Source organism: Filobasidium floriforme, assembly GCF_021052385.1.
Source record: "Filobasidium floriforme strain CBS 6241 chromosome Unknown HD553scaffold_12, whole genome shotgun sequence".
NCBI classification, from domain to species: domain Eukaryota; kingdom Fungi; phylum Basidiomycota; class Tremellomycetes; order Filobasidiales; family Filobasidiaceae; genus Filobasidium; species Filobasidium floriforme.
In genome coordinates, this window is record NW_025763633.1 from 807,222 (window position 1) to 826,407 (window position 19,186).

A 19,186-nucleotide genomic window follows, 5' to 3' on the forward strand; every position below is an offset into this window, starting at 1 on the left:
ACTGTCCTACAGTTGAGACCCGATCGAGCGCTGACCCTTCAGGGGTCCGCAACACAAGCTAGATACTGTATCCCGTTCATCCCGCTTTAACGCGACTGATCACTGTTGACTGATCCACTGCCATTCGGAATACTATGACGACATCCTCGTAGAAAAGAAATCCTTGGGGTACCTACCTGTGGGATATCTCGAAGAGTGTGATTGGTTAGATCGGACAAAGGAGTGCGAACACCATCGCTGATGGCTCGTACTATAAGGACGGTGCTAATGAAAGGTATTGAGAACACTAGCCACGCCTCCAATCTCCTCGCTGGTCTTCCACCAAGCGAACCACTGCGATAGAGTCAACAGGATGTCGACACCCCCATCTTACTTCACTCGGACCCATTCATCATCTTTGTCAAACGATGTAGAAACCTTGCTTTGGGATGGTTCCGTATACACGGCAGCGTCGACCAGGAGAGAAACGGAATCACCACCAGGACATGACACAACTCAACCCTCTGAGCTCGAGGGAACAAGAATCATAAGGTTGCCTCTATATACATACTGGCTTACCGGCAACACGGCTCATTTCACCTTCAAGCAAGGTCTGCGCACCACCAGCCTCGTCTGCGATCATATCACCGGCACAGAGCGACGGTTCACGTCAGAACGATTCGAGAAGAAATGCGTGGATAAGCGTCAACTGTGTCTTTTCTTCGTCCGCTTGATCCTTGACACTACGAAAATGTGCGAAGACAGACAGACGGACGAAAGTATGGCTTGGTTGGTGGCAATTGATGTCTTTTTGAAAGCGGTGTCTTGGAAACAGCTTCTACAGGCAGCCTCGATATCGATAGGACTTCAGGACACAGCTAAGGCAGGCGATAAATGCCGATGGGAACACGTTGCCCTCAATGGAGACCCTTACATCAAGAAGGAGCCCCCACGGAACTGTCTCGCTTGGTATTTCGAGAACGATCTCAAAGGAAACCTTACTATGAGCTAGACTGTCGAACGTAATTTCTTTCTATTCTAGATGAAACTTTAGTTGCCAGGGACGCGTCCATACGTTTCGAGCCGCAGCATACTGATTGTACCCTTGTACTTGATGGAGTGACGGAATATGACAAGTCACAACAGCAATACACTTGATTCAATCCCTCAATCGAACCTAGCCTCTTTGGCGATTTAGCGCTTGATGACTTGCGCTTGCTACGTCAACACCATAGAATCTCGACAGGGTTGATAACCGTAAATACACTCTGATTGTGTTTGGCTTATCTAGGCCAGATCGCTGCCGCTATACCTCCGCTTATGAAGCAGCCTATCTGCAAAATATCGTATATCTCTCGTTACCTGGCCTTCGGTTTGAGCAAAATTCCACAAGATCTGCCCCAATGATTTTCCTGCCAACGGATGCGGTAGAAGTGAACGTGACCTTTCGAGAAGCTGACAAAGGAGGAGCAGTCTCTGCCGTGGAGAGATACATAGTCAGGGCGATGAGCTTTTCAGAAATCCTTGAGGTCATATTATTTGAGACATGTGGAACACAAGCCTGATTGCCGTGAAGCTAAGTGATTTGAAGGGTCGACGCACCAACTGTGATTCCTAGCCGATTCGATATGTTTACAGTCGATCCGCAATTGACATATCGTTGTCCATCGAGCTTTATTCAAGCCTCGATCTCGTCGATCATTGATTCCGAGAAGATTTTAAGTGTACAAGAAACAGTTACGGAACAATACAACGACGACGAGAGCTCGATTAACCGATGGTCTTTCACTCCAGCACATGTCGAAACGGAATTGCCCGATCGGGAGGGACTTCAAGTACTGTTCATGTATGAATGTAAACCCTCTCTTGAGGGAAGAGATGATGCAGTCGCTGCATTGCTTGTCTTCTGGCCAGGCCAAATCGAGCCAACCAGACATGAGCTCCGCCTTTCCAAATTTGCTGGCGAATCGTACGTCGAAGCGTTCCGAAATGAACTCAATCGAGATTATTGCTTCGATCGTTACTCCAGAAACGATCCGAAAATCTCGGGTAAGGAACATGCTATGAAAGCCATGTTGATCAATTTGAACAGGCTTCCTCGGAAAACTATGGCACTCGGCCGACGCATCGATATTCATATGTCTCGACGACCGTCTGGAAGATGGCACTTGGACGGATACACCTTCTACAAGGATTCGACTCGATATGACGAAGTCTACTTCTGGCGGCCGGGAGGGCGATGCCGTCCCATAGAGAGCCTGGAATGACCCGCTACTTCACGACTATAGTGCCGTACGTTGGCCGAGTTTAGTCGTATCAAGTCGATGTATAGATAGGGATTATCCCACCTTCGACGTCCAGTTGTTATCTACTAGAATCAGCACAAATCGACAATCGAAGGCCAACTGCTACGTCCTGGTCTCTCATTGCGACGAATCGGTCAATAGTACAAAGATAAGCATATGCATCGATTGGCTGACGGCCTTATTCGCCATCTCCCAGAAAGGCCTTAGAGAGCGAACGAGATCACGCGACCCCTCGAGAGCACGCCAATATGGTCATGAAACCGCGTGAAGCGTCAGATAAGGAGGCTGTGTAGATTCGTCAGGTGATGCGATAGGCATGAAAGGAGGCTTGGAGAATGCGATATCCAACCCCTTGGTGTACTATCGCTTACGATGTATGCTAGCGCAAGATCCGGAACGTATATAGGCGCCCACCCTGTCTGCAAAACTAGTCAACGCCTCCGTTGCCTAGTTCAATTACCGTTCTAATCTTGACCCATTCATATTCCCCCTTACTGACAAACGATAACGTATCATGGTTTCTGTTCGAAGTACCGGCACTGCGAAATCGTCCAGGGGATCAGCATCGACGCGCCACTGGAGGACAAGCAGAAGAAGCGGGCATAACCCCTCCAACCGAGGGTCATCCGTCGATGCGTCTCGCCACAGCATGAGAACTCGGTCTAAATCAGAGGGTACTATGACCACTGCCTCTAACAACCTAGACCACGCCGACATGACAGGAGAGAGAGAACCTTCCGCCCAATCCGATCGAACACCTGAGCCGGGAATTGCCGGTTCGGTGCAGATTGTGGCGAGGTTTCAGTTCACCTACACCAAACTACGATGCGACTTAGAGCTCTTGGGATGGATGTTTTCTGATGGATCGCCTGTTCCCGGACGGGGCAAGAAGGTCACGAAAGTGAAGACTGAACTGACGAGGTTATTGCTCAATGAGTTGGACAATCACAAACACAGACTGAAGGATTTGCGCTACTTCGTCGATCGATCCGGCTCGCATGCCTGGGCTGAACTTGATGAGCTTGAGGTATCCGCTTTTTGCGCTGTCCTGGATCACCTAGAGAAAGAAGCCTTCGAGATGCCACCCCAGAACAAGCAGTCGCGGATGAAACTGACCGCTCAACAAGTGGTTGGCGACGCCAGCAATGTCTGGACGGTGGAAGTGAATGCCTCAATAATTATGCCAGTACCTAATAACTAGAACGAATGAGATTGGATATGTGTGTATCTTGGTGTATCCGGAGGACTAGAATTCCTAGTGTCTGCTGTCCAGCTTACGAGGATATATACAAGTATGAGACCAGTTTCATTGCCCAGTATATGGTGCCATGAACCGTACAGCATGTGTTTCGATCATCGACAGCGATACCCGTAGGCTTTTCGATCGAGATGTGAGACCATCTGATAGGAGCCTGCTCATACACATCTGATCTGCTCCTGAAATGAGGCTCTTCGAAGTGGCTACCCCGAGCTGGAATCGGCGATTATACACACTCGCGCTATGTAAGGCGAGAAGATATATCCGATGGGACCCTGTATAGTGCAGAGCGTTGCGCAATCGCCTCCGCAACCTAGCAATATCAGCGATCAGAGCAGACACAATTGTTACCGCTCATAACGGCAAGTTTGAAAGTTGTGTTACCGAGTATCTCACCCCGTCTCTGGTATAACGTATGGCCTTTTTTTGCCCGGAAACGAGGATTAGTACGAGTCTTTACGACAACACCACCGCGATGGCTATCATGTACCTGAACTGCACGGATCCCATATTTATCGGGGAGCATCTTATTACACGAGGAAAAGGTCTCGAGCAGACCTGACATGGACAGATGATAGGTTCAGGAAAATCGTAATGACATGGTCGGTATCAGCACATCACCAGCTGTGCTGCCCTCCTTTCATAGATTATGCTTCACCTCGTGCAGGCATATGAACCAAGCATGATGTTCCGATACTTCTTGACATTTAAGATTGAAACCAAAGCGGCCTGGCGAGAATTGCTGGTGAAGTCATCAATTGTATGTCTGCTCTTCGGTGAAACCGTTATCTCGAGTTTTGCCTTCTCCAGAATCCACCGAGACGCGCGCGTTGTTTCAGCTCTCGCGTGAGGGCCTACACCAGTGATCTTGACGCCTGGAAGTGAATGTGACTTTGATCTACCCTTTGTCAAGGAACATCCAGAAGAGTGAAAGCGATCATGATACGGAATCCTCAAGTCAGGAAGGGAGTGGCAATGTGGCTCCATCTGAAAACGCAAAAACTGAGGAGCTAACGGTCTCTTTCGCTGTCGACTGTTATCCCGGGAACTTGCGTCTTCACGAGCTGAAGCGCGACCCCAAGTCCAAGCATGGGGGTAAGATCTCGATCAGCTACATGTTCAGCGATACCTGCAATCCAAGCACCGACTTGGACGCTGCGTACGACAAGATAGCTTCGCAAGTTGGGGATCCGACTTACGAGGAGGAAATTCAGATCAACAGCTGGGTTGAAATTGCCACCACCAAGCCGTTCAATGAGCAAGATGAAGAGGAAGAGGAAATGAACAGTTGCCCAAAGCTTGAGCCTGGTACGGTCCAATGTCATTGGGAACGCTACGACTACAGGTGTCCTGAAATATTGGACCGACCCGCAGCCCGAAGACGTCCCGATACTTGCGGTTGCCATTTCGGTCCTAGTGAACGGTGGCGTAATCAAGAAGCACAAGCTGATACCAAAACCCAACAGCATGCCAGACGATGGGGAATGTACGAGTTTTGACCTCATCAGAGAAGCGGGCGGCAATTGGCGAGGTATGGCTTCAGATCCTGCACACATGGCGGACATGTAAACTGAAGTGTCGACACCGGCGATGCTACCGTCAGATTGGCTGATGGTTCCCCGTCACGAGAAATCCTGTATATATGTCGTTTTCGATTGTACTCTACAGTCAAGTTATACGCTCTTGATATTTCAGTAATACTCAATCGTGCGTTCCAAAATCTATTTCAAGAGAGAAGAATCCCGGTACTAGTGACCACCTTGAGTCTTCTCACTGTGTTATCCTGTCCGCTCGATATGTCATGTGCGGTATTGATCTTGACCATGCGGTGAATGCATTCAGCGATGGTACGTAACACCGGCATAATAGATTGATACCTCAAGCTGGAGTTCAAGTCAAGCAATGGGTTATCAGTGCGTAACAATTTCGATGACCAGTGAGTGGTTCATGGAGTTCGTCTTATCGCCCACCAAGTCATTGTTCAGGAGTCCAGAATCTGACTTTCAAGAAGGAGCATAGCAGTTAATGCGTCCAGCCCAGCGAACGGTAATACTTGTAAATCAAGCCCTTTGTCGGCACGTTAGACTGTATCATCGTCATCCTTCGTGTTACTGTGGTACTTTCCGCCTAGAATACTCTGTCAGAGTCGGAGCTTGTGAAACCGACCTGCGCAATGACATCAAGAGACACCTTTCGAAACTGTTGGTCAAGGTTACATCACATAAATTACAGCAAGTTTTGGATCCCAACACATCTTATGCACAGATCACCAAGTTCCAGAACGAGACAAGCTTGCGAGCACTGCAACTTGGCAAGTCGTATCAGGACACGGATGTGTTGAAGTGGTACAAGACCCATCTGGCCGATCCTCCCGAGACTTCTTCCACTGCCACGCCCCAGGTCCTCACTATCCCTCACGAGCCTTTCCAGACGTCATGTAGTTGGCTGAGAACCAGTTGCTTACGAGTTTATCGCATGGAGCGAGTGCACTGGATGTTCCATTATCAATCGACTTGTCGCACAATCGTAGTGTTGTTGCATACTGCTACATGTCGGAAGAACTTGTAGCTTACAGACGTCTGGGAACAGAAACCTAGGGTGATACGCAGACTGGGTCATCACCAGTCGCCAGTCGCCAGCAGCGCTCCAAAGCTGCAAACATGCAGATTCACTTCGTCTGAGAGACAATTGTTTTTCTCGCTTCGAAACGTTGTGTGGTGGGTGAAATTGATCCAGTAGCTTTTTGCCCAAGTCCGCAAGTCGGGAAATTTCGGAACCTTGGCCCCATCCCCATAAAGAGCGTCAAGGAAACACTGCGCATTGATGGGCTGACGAGGGTTCTTACTATTGACAGAGAAATCTGCTGCAATATGTACAATGTTAGAAGCGATCTCCTCACCGACGTACAAGGGGAATGTCCCGCTCAGCGCGCCTAAGCGCTTGATCTGAAACCTCAGCTTGTTTCTCTAGAATCCAGACAGTAATCGCATCGTGACAGCATCTGGCATCCCCAAGTGAGTGAGTGATACAGACCTTGAGCCTTGATCTCACAATCTACTGCACTGCTTCCTTGTCGAATGTCCCGCGCCAAACTGGTCGAGAATGACGCTGAGAGACGTGATGTGATGGTGGATCATGTCACGTCCTTCCACATCTTCGGGAGCTCGGCAGTCGACCTGAACGACCTTGGCGGGTCCCGAAAGAAGAAAAAAGAGGTGCAATGCTATAAGAGGTAGACACCAACATGGACCCCTACGTATGAATCCCTTGTAAAGCGATTGTGGGTGTATAGGTTGATATAGTCGAATTGTATAGAGGTCGACCATGACATCCCTGCCGGTACCTCCCCGGCCGCTACCACCCCGGCCACTACTAGCCATCAAATTCAAGATGTCCAGGAGTTGCTAGTGCAAATGGATAGTGCCGACGTCCAAAGGCTTCTAGCCCGACACAAGCAGGGACATTGTGAACGGCAGGTCTACAAGAACAAGGTGCTCTTGATCCTCCTCCTTTTCATTGTGATCTGGGTAGCCTTGTGGATCTATAGGATGGTAGCCTCTCCTGAGAACTGGAACGAAGCTCCCCCTATTGTGTTGGGGACGCTTACAAGTACGTGTTGGGGCTGCTTTGGCTAACCCTGAGACGAGGGAGCCATCGAATCGGCCAGTAAGGTGGTTGGTAGATCTCCCGACTAATAACAAAAGGGTACCATATGTGGAGCAGAGTCATTGTATAGTCCTCGGATGGCAGGCTAAAGTGAAACGAAACTGAGCTCGGCCCGCATGCAATGCTTACCTCATCAAAGTTCCATTCAGGTCGTGACGATCGACCTCCACCCGCAGCCGCCTCAGTCCGAGGAGGTCATGTCACAACCTCCAGGTATACTCCATCCTACTACTTTAATTCACACCATCATCAACACCAACACCACCTTCCAGAGCAGCATTACCTACAGCACCACCGGTATCAGCGTCAACTCGAGCTCGAGCTACAGCAACAACAAAGACGCCGGACAGGACACGTCGAACGACTCGGAGCCGACGTTGGGCGGTGGAGACGTAGAGATCTAGATAGGAGTCTTCAGCGTGGGCTTGAGGTATCTCCAGGTTATCAAGGACATCCTTTATCGACACTACTCGTACGGCAAGAGTTATCGTATTCAGGAGTATCAGCCTATTCACAACCGGCCCGATCATTTTCGACATCACAGCCAGTACGAATCCGGATTCGATCACACGCCCATCGACATCAATATCGTACCCGACAACATCAACCCTCCCCCCAATTTCAACCTCGATCTGAACCTCAATTTCGATATCGATATATACCTCACATAGATCCGATGCCGAACCCACCCCTCGATCGGCCATCCGGAGAACCTACCTCCACCTCCACCGGCAACTCCAACTCTGACTCTAACTCCAACTCTGACCCAAACTCGAACTCGAACTCTGGCCCAGGGTCCGGTTCGGCGACCCCGTCGAACATTCACGGTCATACACATACGCCCGGCCTCGCGCCCGTCTTGGCTATCATGTCAATCAACTCGGCTGGACCTTCTTCCCCCGTCCGAGGACCTACACCTGATACCAATATAAGTATGGGTATGGGTATAGACCTTGCGGGTACTTCGAACGTAGGGGAAAGTGCGGGTGAAGGTACGGGAGAGGATTTGCCGTGGAGCAGAGCGGTCGTAGGAATGGCGGAAAGAGCGTCAGCGGATCGGGCTCGAGCGCAAGGTGATAGCGTGAGAGCGGAGTTGTTGGCTGATGTTAGAGTTCGGGATGGGGAAGCCGGTAGGTCAGCAACAGCAAGAGGATCAACATCGAGATCGGGACAAGGACAAGAAGCAGGATCAGGATCGAACTCGAATACTATCGGATACAGCTGGCTCAATCCAGGGTTCCCTCCCTCGCCTCCTTCCACTTCCGTCCCTTCGAACCCGCCCCCGAATAGTATCGGATACAGCTGGACCAACCCAGAATTCCCTCCCGAGCCCACTTCCACTTCCATCCCTTCGAACCCGCTCCCGGGCAGAGCAAGGACGTCCGATCCGATCGTCCCGAGTTCCAACGCTCGTCGGGATGTGGGGTCGTTGAGGTCGTTGGGAGCGGAGATTGAGGCTAGGTACGGAGAGTTATTCGGTGAGGATTCTGCTACGGAGGAAACGTCTTCCGGCGAGATGGTGGGAACTGGTGATGGTGGTGATGGTGGTGATGGTGGTGATGGTGGTGGTGACGGCGGTATCGGCAATGGTAGAAGTATCAGCACGTACCGCCCCACTGAACCCATTCTGAATCGGAGGCCAATACAAACCCCACGCCGCAATCCTGTTTTGGATTTTAGCCTGAGTCGGAGTGTAAACCGATCAGTATCACGAACACAACCACAATCCCAAGCTCATCCTTCTTCTACGCCCAACAATACTACCTCTACCTCCAGCTCGACCTTCCAACTCCCTCCTGTACCCGATATCGCTTTGCCCGAACCTCACGAGCTCCGAGAATCACACCGGGCTGCCATGGAACGACAACAACAGAGGGCTTATAGAGTTCTTTTGGAAAGGGCTCGGGCTGGAACGGGTGGCGAAGCTGAGGGCGGGAGTGAGAATGCAGGTTCGGCTGGAAATGCCGCTGCGACAGGTGTTACCGCAGAGGCTGGCGTCGAGCCAGGGGATGCTATGGGAGTAGATGGTGGTTGGGAACTGGGGAGATTGTTAAGTAGCGGGGAGGTCTTTAGGGAGTTCCAGCGCCTGGGGCCGGTAGCTCTGGTCGAGGACGATGGACGGGCGATCGGGCATAATGGGGAAGTGCTGGATATGCATTTCGGCGGAGACGAAGACGAGGACGAACACGATGATGATGACGAGGACGAGGAAGAGGTGGATGAAGACGAAGAAGACGAGGAAGAGGACGAGGATCACGAGGAGGACGAAGAGATGGCACACGATCACGATCATGATCACGACGAAAGGGAAGACGCTCTGGGGTCTACCTCTGCGCCTTATACGGTGCAAGGCGTATTGCGCTCCTGGGGCCTGCCATACTCTGATTCGGAAGACCTGGCGAGGGGCAGGGCGATGATGAACACGATAGGCCAGAACGGGCTGACCATCTTCCAGCCGACCATTGTCGGAGGGAACCCTGGGATGCACGTCGTCCGCCCTACCTTTATTCCATCCGACCAACCGGCCGGACCCGATTCGACGCCGACTCAGGTCGAGGAAGTGGACGCAGGCCGCCCTTTACACCGTTCGAAATCCGTCAAACGGCGTAAACTCGATCCTTCTTCCAAGAACGCTTACACTTGGATCCCATCGAGCATGACGCACCCGATCCCTCGGATTCCCGTCTGGCATCTCCCGGAATATATGCGACTCTCCAACTTGCCCATTCGGGCTTTCCCTACCTCGCTCAACCGGGCGGATTGTGCAGCTCGACTGCTCCTCACCCCGAACCTATCTACACCTCCGCCTAACGTACCCGTCGAGGACCCCTTGCTGGCGGTATGTTATGTCGGGACGGGCGAGCGTGGGGATCCGGATGCTAGCGCGGTCAGGGCTAATCATCCGATCCCACCTACCTGTGGAGTCTACTACTACGAGGTCGAGATCGGGAGTAAAGGTCGAGATGGGTACATCAGTATCGGATTTTGCAGCCGGTGGACCGACCTGAACAGGTTGGTAGGGTGGGAGAGGGAGAGTTGGGCCTGGCACATGGACGACGGGTGAGTATGAGTTGTCACCTGTATTCGTTTGAGTAACGGGAAGGCTGATATGCTCGACTGGCTCGTAGATACATCTTTGAAAGTCGTGGCGAAGGGATCAACCGGGGTTGGCCGACGAGTACTACAGGCGATATCATCGGCTGTGGTATCGACTTTACGACGGGCAAGGCGTTCTTCACCAAGAACTCGAAGTTCATTGGCGAGGCCTTTGGAGGGTTGCAGGAAAAGGGCAGGTTATACCCCGCGGTCGGGTTGAGGACGCCAGGGTGAGGCGCACAAAGTGTCTTTCGAACGCGTAGTTCGATCGCTGACAAGTCCGCTTTCGTGATTACTAACTTGGCAGAGAGAAACTCTTGGTCAACTTCGAGGGACCGTTCAAGTACGACATCGTCTCGCACGTTCAACGCACCCAAGATCGAGTCCAAACCCAAGTCAGATCGAGCCCGGTGTACATGCAAATCCCACGAACCGTCGAGCCGACCGGTACGGACGAAGACGTCGAGATGCAAACGGCCACCACGACAGGTGGGACGTCTACGCCTGCGACCATCCCAGCCACGGAAGACAAGCCAGCTTCCGCACCTCGTCTGACAGAACCAGCCTCGGGGTCGCTGGCGGATGAGATGCACGTCTGCGAGAACTGCGGAGGAAGTCCACCTCCCCGCCTGAAACTCATCAGGGACATCGACACGTCTCTCACTTCCTCCGTCCTCGAGTATCTCAAAGGTGGGGGGTATTTCGAGGCTGCGAGGGGGATGGAGGGGGTCCTGCGGCGACGTCTTGCCAGCGAGAGTGACATCGACAACAATAAGGATGACAGCAGCAAAAGGACGGCGGGAAGGGATGTTGATGAGGATATGGACAAGCTTGAGGGCGAGAACGCTGTGGAGGATAAGCAAGTTGCAACCTCTGAGGTCTCTGAGGAAGAGACCTTGTTCTTACGGCTCAAAGCGTGCCGGGAAGCCTACGTCCGGGGGGATATGTACCAGGTGGTCTCTTTCCTCCTCAACACGAATACAAACACGGACACCCACAACGTCGAGACGACTACCTCGTCAACGGAAGCACCTTCTTCTTCTTCTTCTCCTGCCAAGCTCCCGTTGGTAGACGCAGACTTTCTCCAAGGATATAAAGGTGGGATCTGGGCGTTTAGGATCAGGTTACAACATTTCTATTCGTTATTCCGGGGAGACCTACCGGGGACGGATTCGGCGCTTGACTCTCCATCGTCTGAGGTAATTGGGGAATTCTTTTATGGCCCCGATCACAATTCCAGTTCCAGCTCCTCGGATCCGGACGGAAAGCTAAAACAGAAGAAGGATCAGAAAGAAACTCAAACCCGCCTGACCTCCCTCCTCGCGGCCGGACAACACCTCCACGCTTGCCACTCTACCTCGACAGAAAAAGAGGTTGTTGAGGGGTTGGACGTCTTTGCTTTGATGGCTTATGAGAACGTGGACAGTGCGCCGGAGGGGTTGGTCAACAGGATGGGAGAGGCGGGGAGGAAGAGGGAGGCGGGGGAGTTGTTCGGTGATGTTCGAGGTGAGTCCCCTTCTTGCTATGTCGGGAATCTTTTCAGACAGGAGAGCTGATCATGATGATGATGACGATCTTATTACGTGACTCTCAACTTCGCGATGTGCGAATCCTTATTCGAGGTGATAATAGTCTACCTAGGTCACCCGGGAGTGAGCAGGATCGAACGGGCTTTTAGGCAGACGAAGCATACGTTGCTCGAACTCGGGGTCCTGCATGGATCTGCCGAGGCGGCTTTTCTGGAGTTGCCCAAGTGATGATCAGTCGGATCTATCCGACGTATCACTAGAAGCAAGGAGAGACAAATGGACATCGCCGATGCGGTTTAGATCGACAAGAATATCACAAATGACGCGTCTGAGTCATCCGCATCGGCCTAGCTGAAAATTCCTCCCCATTTCGACCTTCTGCTCCCTGTATCCAACAATATCCCACCTCATCTCGCCTCATACCTACTTAGCATATAGCATATTGTATTGTACCGTGTGAAGCTGTCGATCGTATATCCATATATCCATCCAGTTGCCAGTCCAACCACGTTGTCCACTCTCCGTGCGCGTCGCCCCGAATGGGACTCTTCGGCTTCTTGCGAGAGAGCAGCGAGGGGTGGGTGGGGTGACCTCACTGACTCCTACCTCGTAACAACTCTCGACCTATCATCCTCTATCCTAACCTCTTTGCAACCTTGACCCCACACCAGGTCTAGCTCATAGCTCATACATGACCTAACAACCTCGTTCTGCCGTCCACCATGCCGCCCAAAATGTACCCCATCATCGCCCCTCCCTCACCCGTCATCCCGACAGAGATCAACGACGACCACGACGTCCTCTGCGTCATGGACATGCTCGATACGCTCGATTCGATCCCGGGGGAGTTGACACAGAGGTTTGGGGATCTGAGGGAGTTGGATGCGGTGCTCAACGGTCAGTACGGGCCTGAAGGCGGGATTTCCGTATGTGGTTTTGGGCGGGGATAGGGAGAGCTGATTAGTCTACCTCCACCCCCCCCCCCTTTTTTTTTTCTGGGGCTACTTGATTATGTTCGTGGTGCTTAGCTACGACGGTACACCTGACAAGCCGACTAGAAGCTCTCACCCGGATCTTACAACAAGCCTCTTCATCAGCTTCTTCCTCTACCTCTACCTCTGCATCTACCTTTAACTCTACCTTTAATACCAACACTTCGGCGATGGTCGCTTCTATTGCTAAATCGCCAGTCCAGTCTCATTCGGCAATTGCAGCACCACCACCTCCAGTCACCTCATCGTTATTGGAAACAGAACAGACTGGAGAAACACCGGGACCGGGTGATGTTACTTCAAATTCAAATACGACGGCGATGGCGAACGGGTCGACTGTTACCTTGCCCCCGACCCCAACCTCGACCTCAACAACCCCCATCCTCACAGCGGACCAGACGAAAGAACCAGAGCTGATGAAGATGAAGATCGACCAAGAAGCTCAAGACCAAGATCAGGCTCAAGAGGCTCAAGAGGAGACTCGGAAGGCTGATCATGATGTCAATGGGGATGCTGTGATGGGAACTGAAACTAGAACTGCAGCTGGAGACGTTGTGCGAGATGTGGATGAAGGTGGACCTGCCGAGCAGCCGGATAACACTACCGTTGATCAGGCGGGAGATAAGCAGAAAAAGGCAGTGGGTGAGGCGGAATCTGGTTCTGCTACTACTACTACTGCTGCTGCTGCTGCTGCTGCTGCTGCGAAGGCGGTGGAGGACGTGGTCGAGCCCCCAGCAGCTGGGGTCACGGAAAGCACGGGAGCTGGAGGTAATGCGGCTGAGTCTGCTGAGGCGTCTGAGACCATGAAACAATCCGACGCTGTCACGGCTCTCGACCCCGCTCCGGCCTCGAAAGCCGTTACGATGGACATCGACCCGCTCCCGACCACATCCCCGGATCAGGACCCAGCTCCAGCCTCCGTCCCTCCGATCACAACGGCCCTGGCTCAGGATCCTGTAAATGTTTCTGTATCTACAGCAACAGCCGGAGAACCTGCCCTCGCGTTGGACCAGCCGTGGGATAGGTTCCAGATCTTGCTCGAGATCGCCGAAGAACTGTCTAGGTTCAAAGTCGGGGTCGAGGACAAGGTCAAGGTCGCTGGGAGCGCTTGCGATCATGTAAGTCAGGTGATCCCTCTCGCCCCTCTTTGAGGTTGCGTTGTTAGTCTGCTGGTGGCAGTTGATATCGGTCGCTAACGGAGTAAATAATTTCGTTTGGCTTTCGGGGCTTGTTCTTTTTACAGGTCATCCAACATCAATCGCACATCGCTTCCCTACTTTCCAGCTCGACCCTCCTTCTTCCCGCTTACCCGACTTCCCACCTGAACAACCAGCAGGGCTACCTGCCTCAACAAACCCTAGACCGAGGGATGACGAACGGAGGAACCAGCTCGAGCGGGGTCGGAGGGAAACGACACCGAAACTCTCCCATGCCGAGTCGGTATGCCAATTTGGTTTCGACGAACGGGAACCCGAACGGAGGCGCCTTGTCCGGGGGGATGCAGAACCCGAATTCCTCCTCCGTTAACCAAAATGGGAACGGGTCCGGTAGTACGGGTTATGGACAGGCTTATGCGCCGGCACCGGGATCGGAGACGCCTAGTAAGAAACGACGCAAGACTGGAGCTGGGGCTGGTGCACAGGGGGCTGGAGGGAAGGAGAAGAAGGGTTCTGGAGCTGCGGCGGGTGGGCCGGGTTGGTGGGACGAAGAGGAAGGCGCGGGAGGGAAGGGTGGGAAGCGGTGGGATGGGTAAGTTCGGCGCTCTCGGATCCCGTCGGGATTGAGATCATTACATGGTGTTGATCTGATCTTTGTGCTTTTCGTTCCACAGCCGTTCTCAACCCCAAAACCCATTCAACGCGGATCCTCGGGGGGGTTCGAACCCGTTCACCTCCCCCTACCCGGACTACCCCTCTCACCTGCAACAAACCACCAACAACAACAACAACTCTAACTCTACGACGACGACCGGAGCGGGGGGTAAACAACGCAACTCGCCCAGCGTAGCCGGGAGCGTCAGGGGAGGGAGCGTCATGCCTTCTATAGCTGGTGATGCTGGTTCCAAGACCGGTAATGCAGCTGGAGGTGGGGGGAAGAAGAAATCCGGAGCCGGAGCTGGAGGTGGGAAGAAACAAGGTCAGGCCGCAGGAGCAGGGGGGGAGGGCAAGTCGGCCCAGACTTCCGCTTCTACAGCTAGTACGGCAGGAGGTGGAGGGGGGAGGAAGAAGGGTCAGGGAAAGTCGGGTTTGGCCACGGCCGGAGCTGGAGGAGGACAAGGTGGAAGGGATGGAACGGGGGAAGAGTATGGGTATTATAATACCGGAGGAAGTCATCCTGCTGGGATTCCGAATGGGGGGGTGGGGGGTCAGGCGGGTTCGAGGGTCGGTTCTGGACCGGGAAGCGGGGCGCAAAACCACCACAATAACCACAATCAGAACCATAACCACAATCGCGGCCATAAGCACGAAGGGGAGTCGGGTCTCGACCACAACATGGACCACGACCACGACCCTGAAGCCGACGCCGAAGCCGATGCGGATGCGGACGCGGATACCAGGTTGTATTGTTATTGTCAGAAACAGAGTTATGGGGAGATGATCGGGTGCGATGATGATGGGTGTCAGTTTGAATGGGTGAGTCTTCTGGTCTTTGGGCGGATGTTGCATTCATTATCGGGAGGAGAGGAAGAACAAGAAGAGAAGCTGATCGATTTCGTTTTACAGTTCCACCTATCTTGTCTCTTACTGGACCGACCCCCTGAAGGAACGTGGTTGTGCCCCGACTGCGCTGTGAGGGCGGAGAGCAAGAAGAAGCGAGGGGGTGGTGGCAAGGGTGGTGGCGGGGGGAGGAAGGGCAAGTAGAGCGTTGTGGAAGAGGTGGCTTTTGCGAGGGTTGTACAGCGATTATGAACTGTGTACGGATGATGATACGAGGATGAGAATGTGTATGGGATACGAGGAGGTCTGTCTCGGTTGCGACCCTTGAGCTTATGACGCGGCACTTGGCTTTGACTTTTTTTTCTCACGGGGAGCCTTGCGAGCAGACGTCACTGATCGCTCTGACCCGGGGGTCGTCAAGGTCACTTCGACGACCTCGACGTTATTCATCCCACACTGTAACCCGGAGTAGATATCAGTAAGCACTTAGCTGAGCAAACCCAGGGTGAGTATATTTTGGACGTTGAAGTCGTCGGGAAGAAAACGAACGAAAGCTGAACTCGTACATCCACGTCACTCTCGCTTTTTGCTCCCATTCACACACATCACTATCCCCGTCAATCGCCGAAATCATGTCTTGCTCTCTCGAATCGATATATAACAACTCTTCTGGCATCATCTGGGTAACCTCTTCGGAACACTCTGATTCGGCATCCTTCAAATTTGGAACATACAGGTGAGTGCAAACGTTGTGAGAAGAGATGATGCGGTGTCAGAGGTGCTAGGTGGCCCTTTCGTTCTCGGGTGGACGAGCACCTCAGCCTCGGGCGCATCTCCCATCTTTCTACATTCCAGCTCGTACCTCTGACTGACTTATCTCGACATCCCCACCTCCGAAATCCAAACCTAAACCTCGTTTCTTACCGCCACAATACCAAAACCAGACCCACCCAAAAACAACCAAACAAAAAGCAAAAGCAAAACACACACGCAAAGATGGTCAACCAATCCAGGCAATTCTTCGTCGGAGGCAACTTCAAGATGAACGGGAGCGTCAAGAGCGTCTCGGATTTGATCAAGGGGATGAACGAGGCCAAGTTGGATGGGAAGACTGGTGAGTCCCGCTTAAAAGCATCGTTTTTGTGCTCTGTTCTGTTCTGGAAGATACCGCCAAGACGGGAGAGCGATATTCTATTGGAAAGCGTATGATTCAAGCTGACACGACATACGACGTTCTTATCGACGTCTTCTTTTCTGTACATCGTAGAGGTCGTGGTCGCCCCTCCCGCCTTGTACCTCCTCCAAGCCTCTAAAGAAGTCCAACCCCCCATCCAAATCTCCGCCCAGAACTGCCACACGGCCGCCTACGGAGCATTCACCGGCGAAATTGCTCCTGCGCAACTCGTCGACGCCCAGATCCCTTGGGTTATTATTGGTCATTCCGAGCGAAGGCAGATGTTTGGGGATACCGTGGAGTTTGTCGCGGACAAGACCAAGGCGGCTGTGGAGGCTGGTTTGAAGGTTATCTTGTGTATTGGAGAGACGCTCGAGGAGAGGAAGGGGGAGAAGACGGATGAGGTTAATCAGAGGCAGTTGCAGAGCGTTGTGGATGTGCTCGATGAGAAGGCTTGGAGGTGAGTCACGTGGAGTGTTCTTCATCTTCATCGGGGCCGAGGTGAGCGGGAGGACTAACGAAGATGATACCTCTTTTTCGATGATCGCAGCGACATTGTGATCGCTTACGAACCCGTCTGGGCCATCGGGACCGGTCTTACCGCCGTAAGTACCCCGTCTCACTCGCCTTTCTTGCGTTCATCTCGATGCGGCCGGCTTACTAGCTTTTCTCGTTTTACCGTGTTCGTTGTTTTACCGCTACCTACCTTCCTTGCCCCTATTGCCCCTATCTACCATCATCGATCTTTCTACAAAACTTGAACGACAACGACCATCACCCTTCGACTTCGCAACGTAACAACTTGTAGACCCCCCAACAAGCTCAAGAGGTCCACGCCTCGCTCCGAAAATGGATGGCCGGCAAGGTCTCTCAAGAGGTCGCTGACAAGATCAGGATCATCTACGGGGGGAGCGTCAACGGGAAGAACTGCCGAGAGTTGGGTTAGTCCGGGTCTCTTTTTTTTCGCTTGTCTGTCAAGGGGAGGATGAACGTAGGGCTGATCGGATTTCGCTGTTTGATTCGCTTGCGTGACTTGTAGCCAAGGAGGCCGATATCGATGGGTTCCTCGTCGGTGGAGCGTCGATCAAGCCCGAGTTTATCGACATTTGCAAGGCCGCCGAGTAGACGTCGCGCGAGACGTGCGTTCGAGTTAAAGTTACGAGACGTTGTCGGCAGGGAGGATGGAGAGCAGAAGTCAGATGAGGAGACGTTGTGGGATAATCGGAAAATGAACATGAAATGGAAAGACATGGATAACATATTTTGCCGGAGCTTGGATCATGCCCATTGCCAGCTGTGGATCGGGTTTCCGTACAGGCGCATAGGAAAGGCTACCATGGGAGTGTTCGTACTGTAAGCATCGGTACCGGTACCCATCGTGGAGGATCGAATCGAGCCATCGAGATATTTTGAATCGTTCAGATTGCTGAAAACCTGAAGCGTATTGTCGGACACGGATATTGGGAGAGGCGTGAGGGATCTCTGGCGCGGACAGCAGGCAGATTGGATTAGAGCAGTTGGTCACTAATGAAGCAACTTTCACATTCCTCTTTCGTCTCTCTTCATTTCATCACGCAGTCTTTGACTATGTCATGATGGGGTATTTGCTGAGGGAGGCAGACGGCAAGCTAGGACCAGGGGACTTGATGCAGTGGAGAGAGATGATGAGGTCCAACAGCATCTTTGCTGCTTTCTATGTTAGCGATAGTCTACATCAAGTCTTGGGTTTCCAGAGCTGAGGAAAGATCCAGAAGTGTGAAACTAAATTCTGCAAGCTGGGAAAAAGGTCAGAACCCGAGCTGTTACTCACTTGGACAAAGATTGCCACCGTGCCATCATCAATGCAGAACCAAGTGCATTTACTCTTTGCTGGCATATTGGCTGACGGCTCACCCGGCCGCAAACTGGGATTCGGCCGATACTACCACGCTTCGATCTTGATCGAGAGGGACTTCAGAACAAATGGTCTGATGTGCCATTCCTTTCATAGCATGACACCTTACCACATCACTTCGAACTCAACAGCCACGGGACACACGAAAGTCCGCAACGGTACTACCACGTACATCAACCATGGATCTTGACAGTCCGGTTGGTTTATGGCAAGCGAACAGAGGCAGACTTTGGATCGGGTCTGGTCAAGCTTGTCGGTTTCTTCCTTTTCTTCTCCTTCACCGCAAAATACGCTTCGATACAGCGAGCAATCCTTTCGTCATTGATAGTCTTCTTCGCTTGATGCATCAAATCCTTCCATTACTGGGCCCCTAAAATCTCACCGCCTGCATGGTTGGATGTTGCGATATTCGTGCGGCGTCTGATGATCCCGGCCTACCAAATAGTACACTATCGTGCCTTGAGCCACGTAGAGCGGATACTTGCGCCTCTGTATCGGAAATGGCAAGTCGAGAACTTGTGCGATTGTTATACTTTGCACAGAAATCTTTCATAATCATTGCGACAAGGATGAGATATACTCGTTTACAGACATTGCAGGCCCTGCTCATCGAGCGAGGTCGAAGACTCGGTCAC

General features: G+C 52.4%; 4 protein-coding genes across 4 annotated transcripts; all 4 read left to right on the forward strand.

Annotated features, from left to right (window-relative positions):
• Positions 1-352: 352 nt before the first annotated feature.
• Positions 353-2,232, forward strand: HD553DRAFT_324360 (uncharacterized protein; the record flags this gene model as incomplete). The annotated part of the gene is made up of 4 exons (XM_046181476.1): positions 353-948; positions 1,271-1,527; positions 1,618-2,028; positions 2,072-2,232. The coding sequence occupies 4 exons, from the start codon at positions 353-355 to the stop codon at positions 2,230-2,232; spliced, it is 1,425 nt and encodes a 474-aa protein (XP_046036397.1).
• Positions 2,233-8,678: 6,446 nt separating this feature from the next.
• On the forward strand, positions 8,679-12,330 carry HD553DRAFT_312395 (uncharacterized protein). Its single transcript, XM_046180094.1, has 4 exons — positions 8,679-10,269; positions 10,338-10,535; positions 10,613-11,811; positions 11,938-12,330. The coding sequence occupies exons 1-4, from the start codon at positions 8,726-8,728 to the stop codon at positions 12,060-12,062; spliced, it is 3,066 nt and encodes a 1,021-aa protein (XP_046036398.1). The 5' UTR covers positions 8,679-8,725; the 3' UTR covers positions 12,063-12,330.
• Positions 12,331-15,318: 2,988 nt separating this feature from the next.
• On the forward strand, positions 15,319-15,687 carry HD553DRAFT_272910 (uncharacterized protein; the record flags this gene model as incomplete). Its single annotated transcript, XM_046177791.1, has 2 exons — positions 15,319-15,459; positions 15,550-15,687. 2 exons carry the CDS (start codon positions 15,319-15,321, stop codon positions 15,685-15,687), a joined length of 279 nt encoding a protein of 92 aa, XP_046036399.1.
• Positions 15,688-16,479: 792 nt separating this feature from the next.
• On the forward strand, positions 16,480-17,782 carry HD553DRAFT_272707 (Triosephosphate isomerase; the record flags this gene model as incomplete). Its single annotated transcript, XM_046177777.1, has 5 exons — positions 16,480-16,597; positions 16,751-17,117; positions 17,208-17,262; positions 17,466-17,598; positions 17,697-17,782. 5 exons carry the CDS (start codon positions 16,480-16,482, stop codon positions 17,780-17,782), a joined length of 759 nt encoding a protein of 252 aa, XP_046036400.1.
• Positions 17,783-19,186: the final 1,404 nt, after the last annotated feature.

Coding starts and splice junctions, on each gene's coding strand:
- HD553DRAFT_312395 (XM_046180094.1), top strand. CDS start 8,726: ATGGTGGGAACTGGTGATGGTGGTGATGGTGGTGATGGTGGTGATGGT. Junction 10,270..10,337: donor GCCTGGCACATGGACGACGG/GTGAGTATGAGT, acceptor ACTGGCTCGTAG/ATACATCTTTGAAAGTCGTG. Junction 11,812..11,937: donor GTTGTTCGGTGATGTTCGAG/GTGAGTCCCCTT, acceptor AGGTGATAATAG/TCTACCTAGGTCACCCGGGA.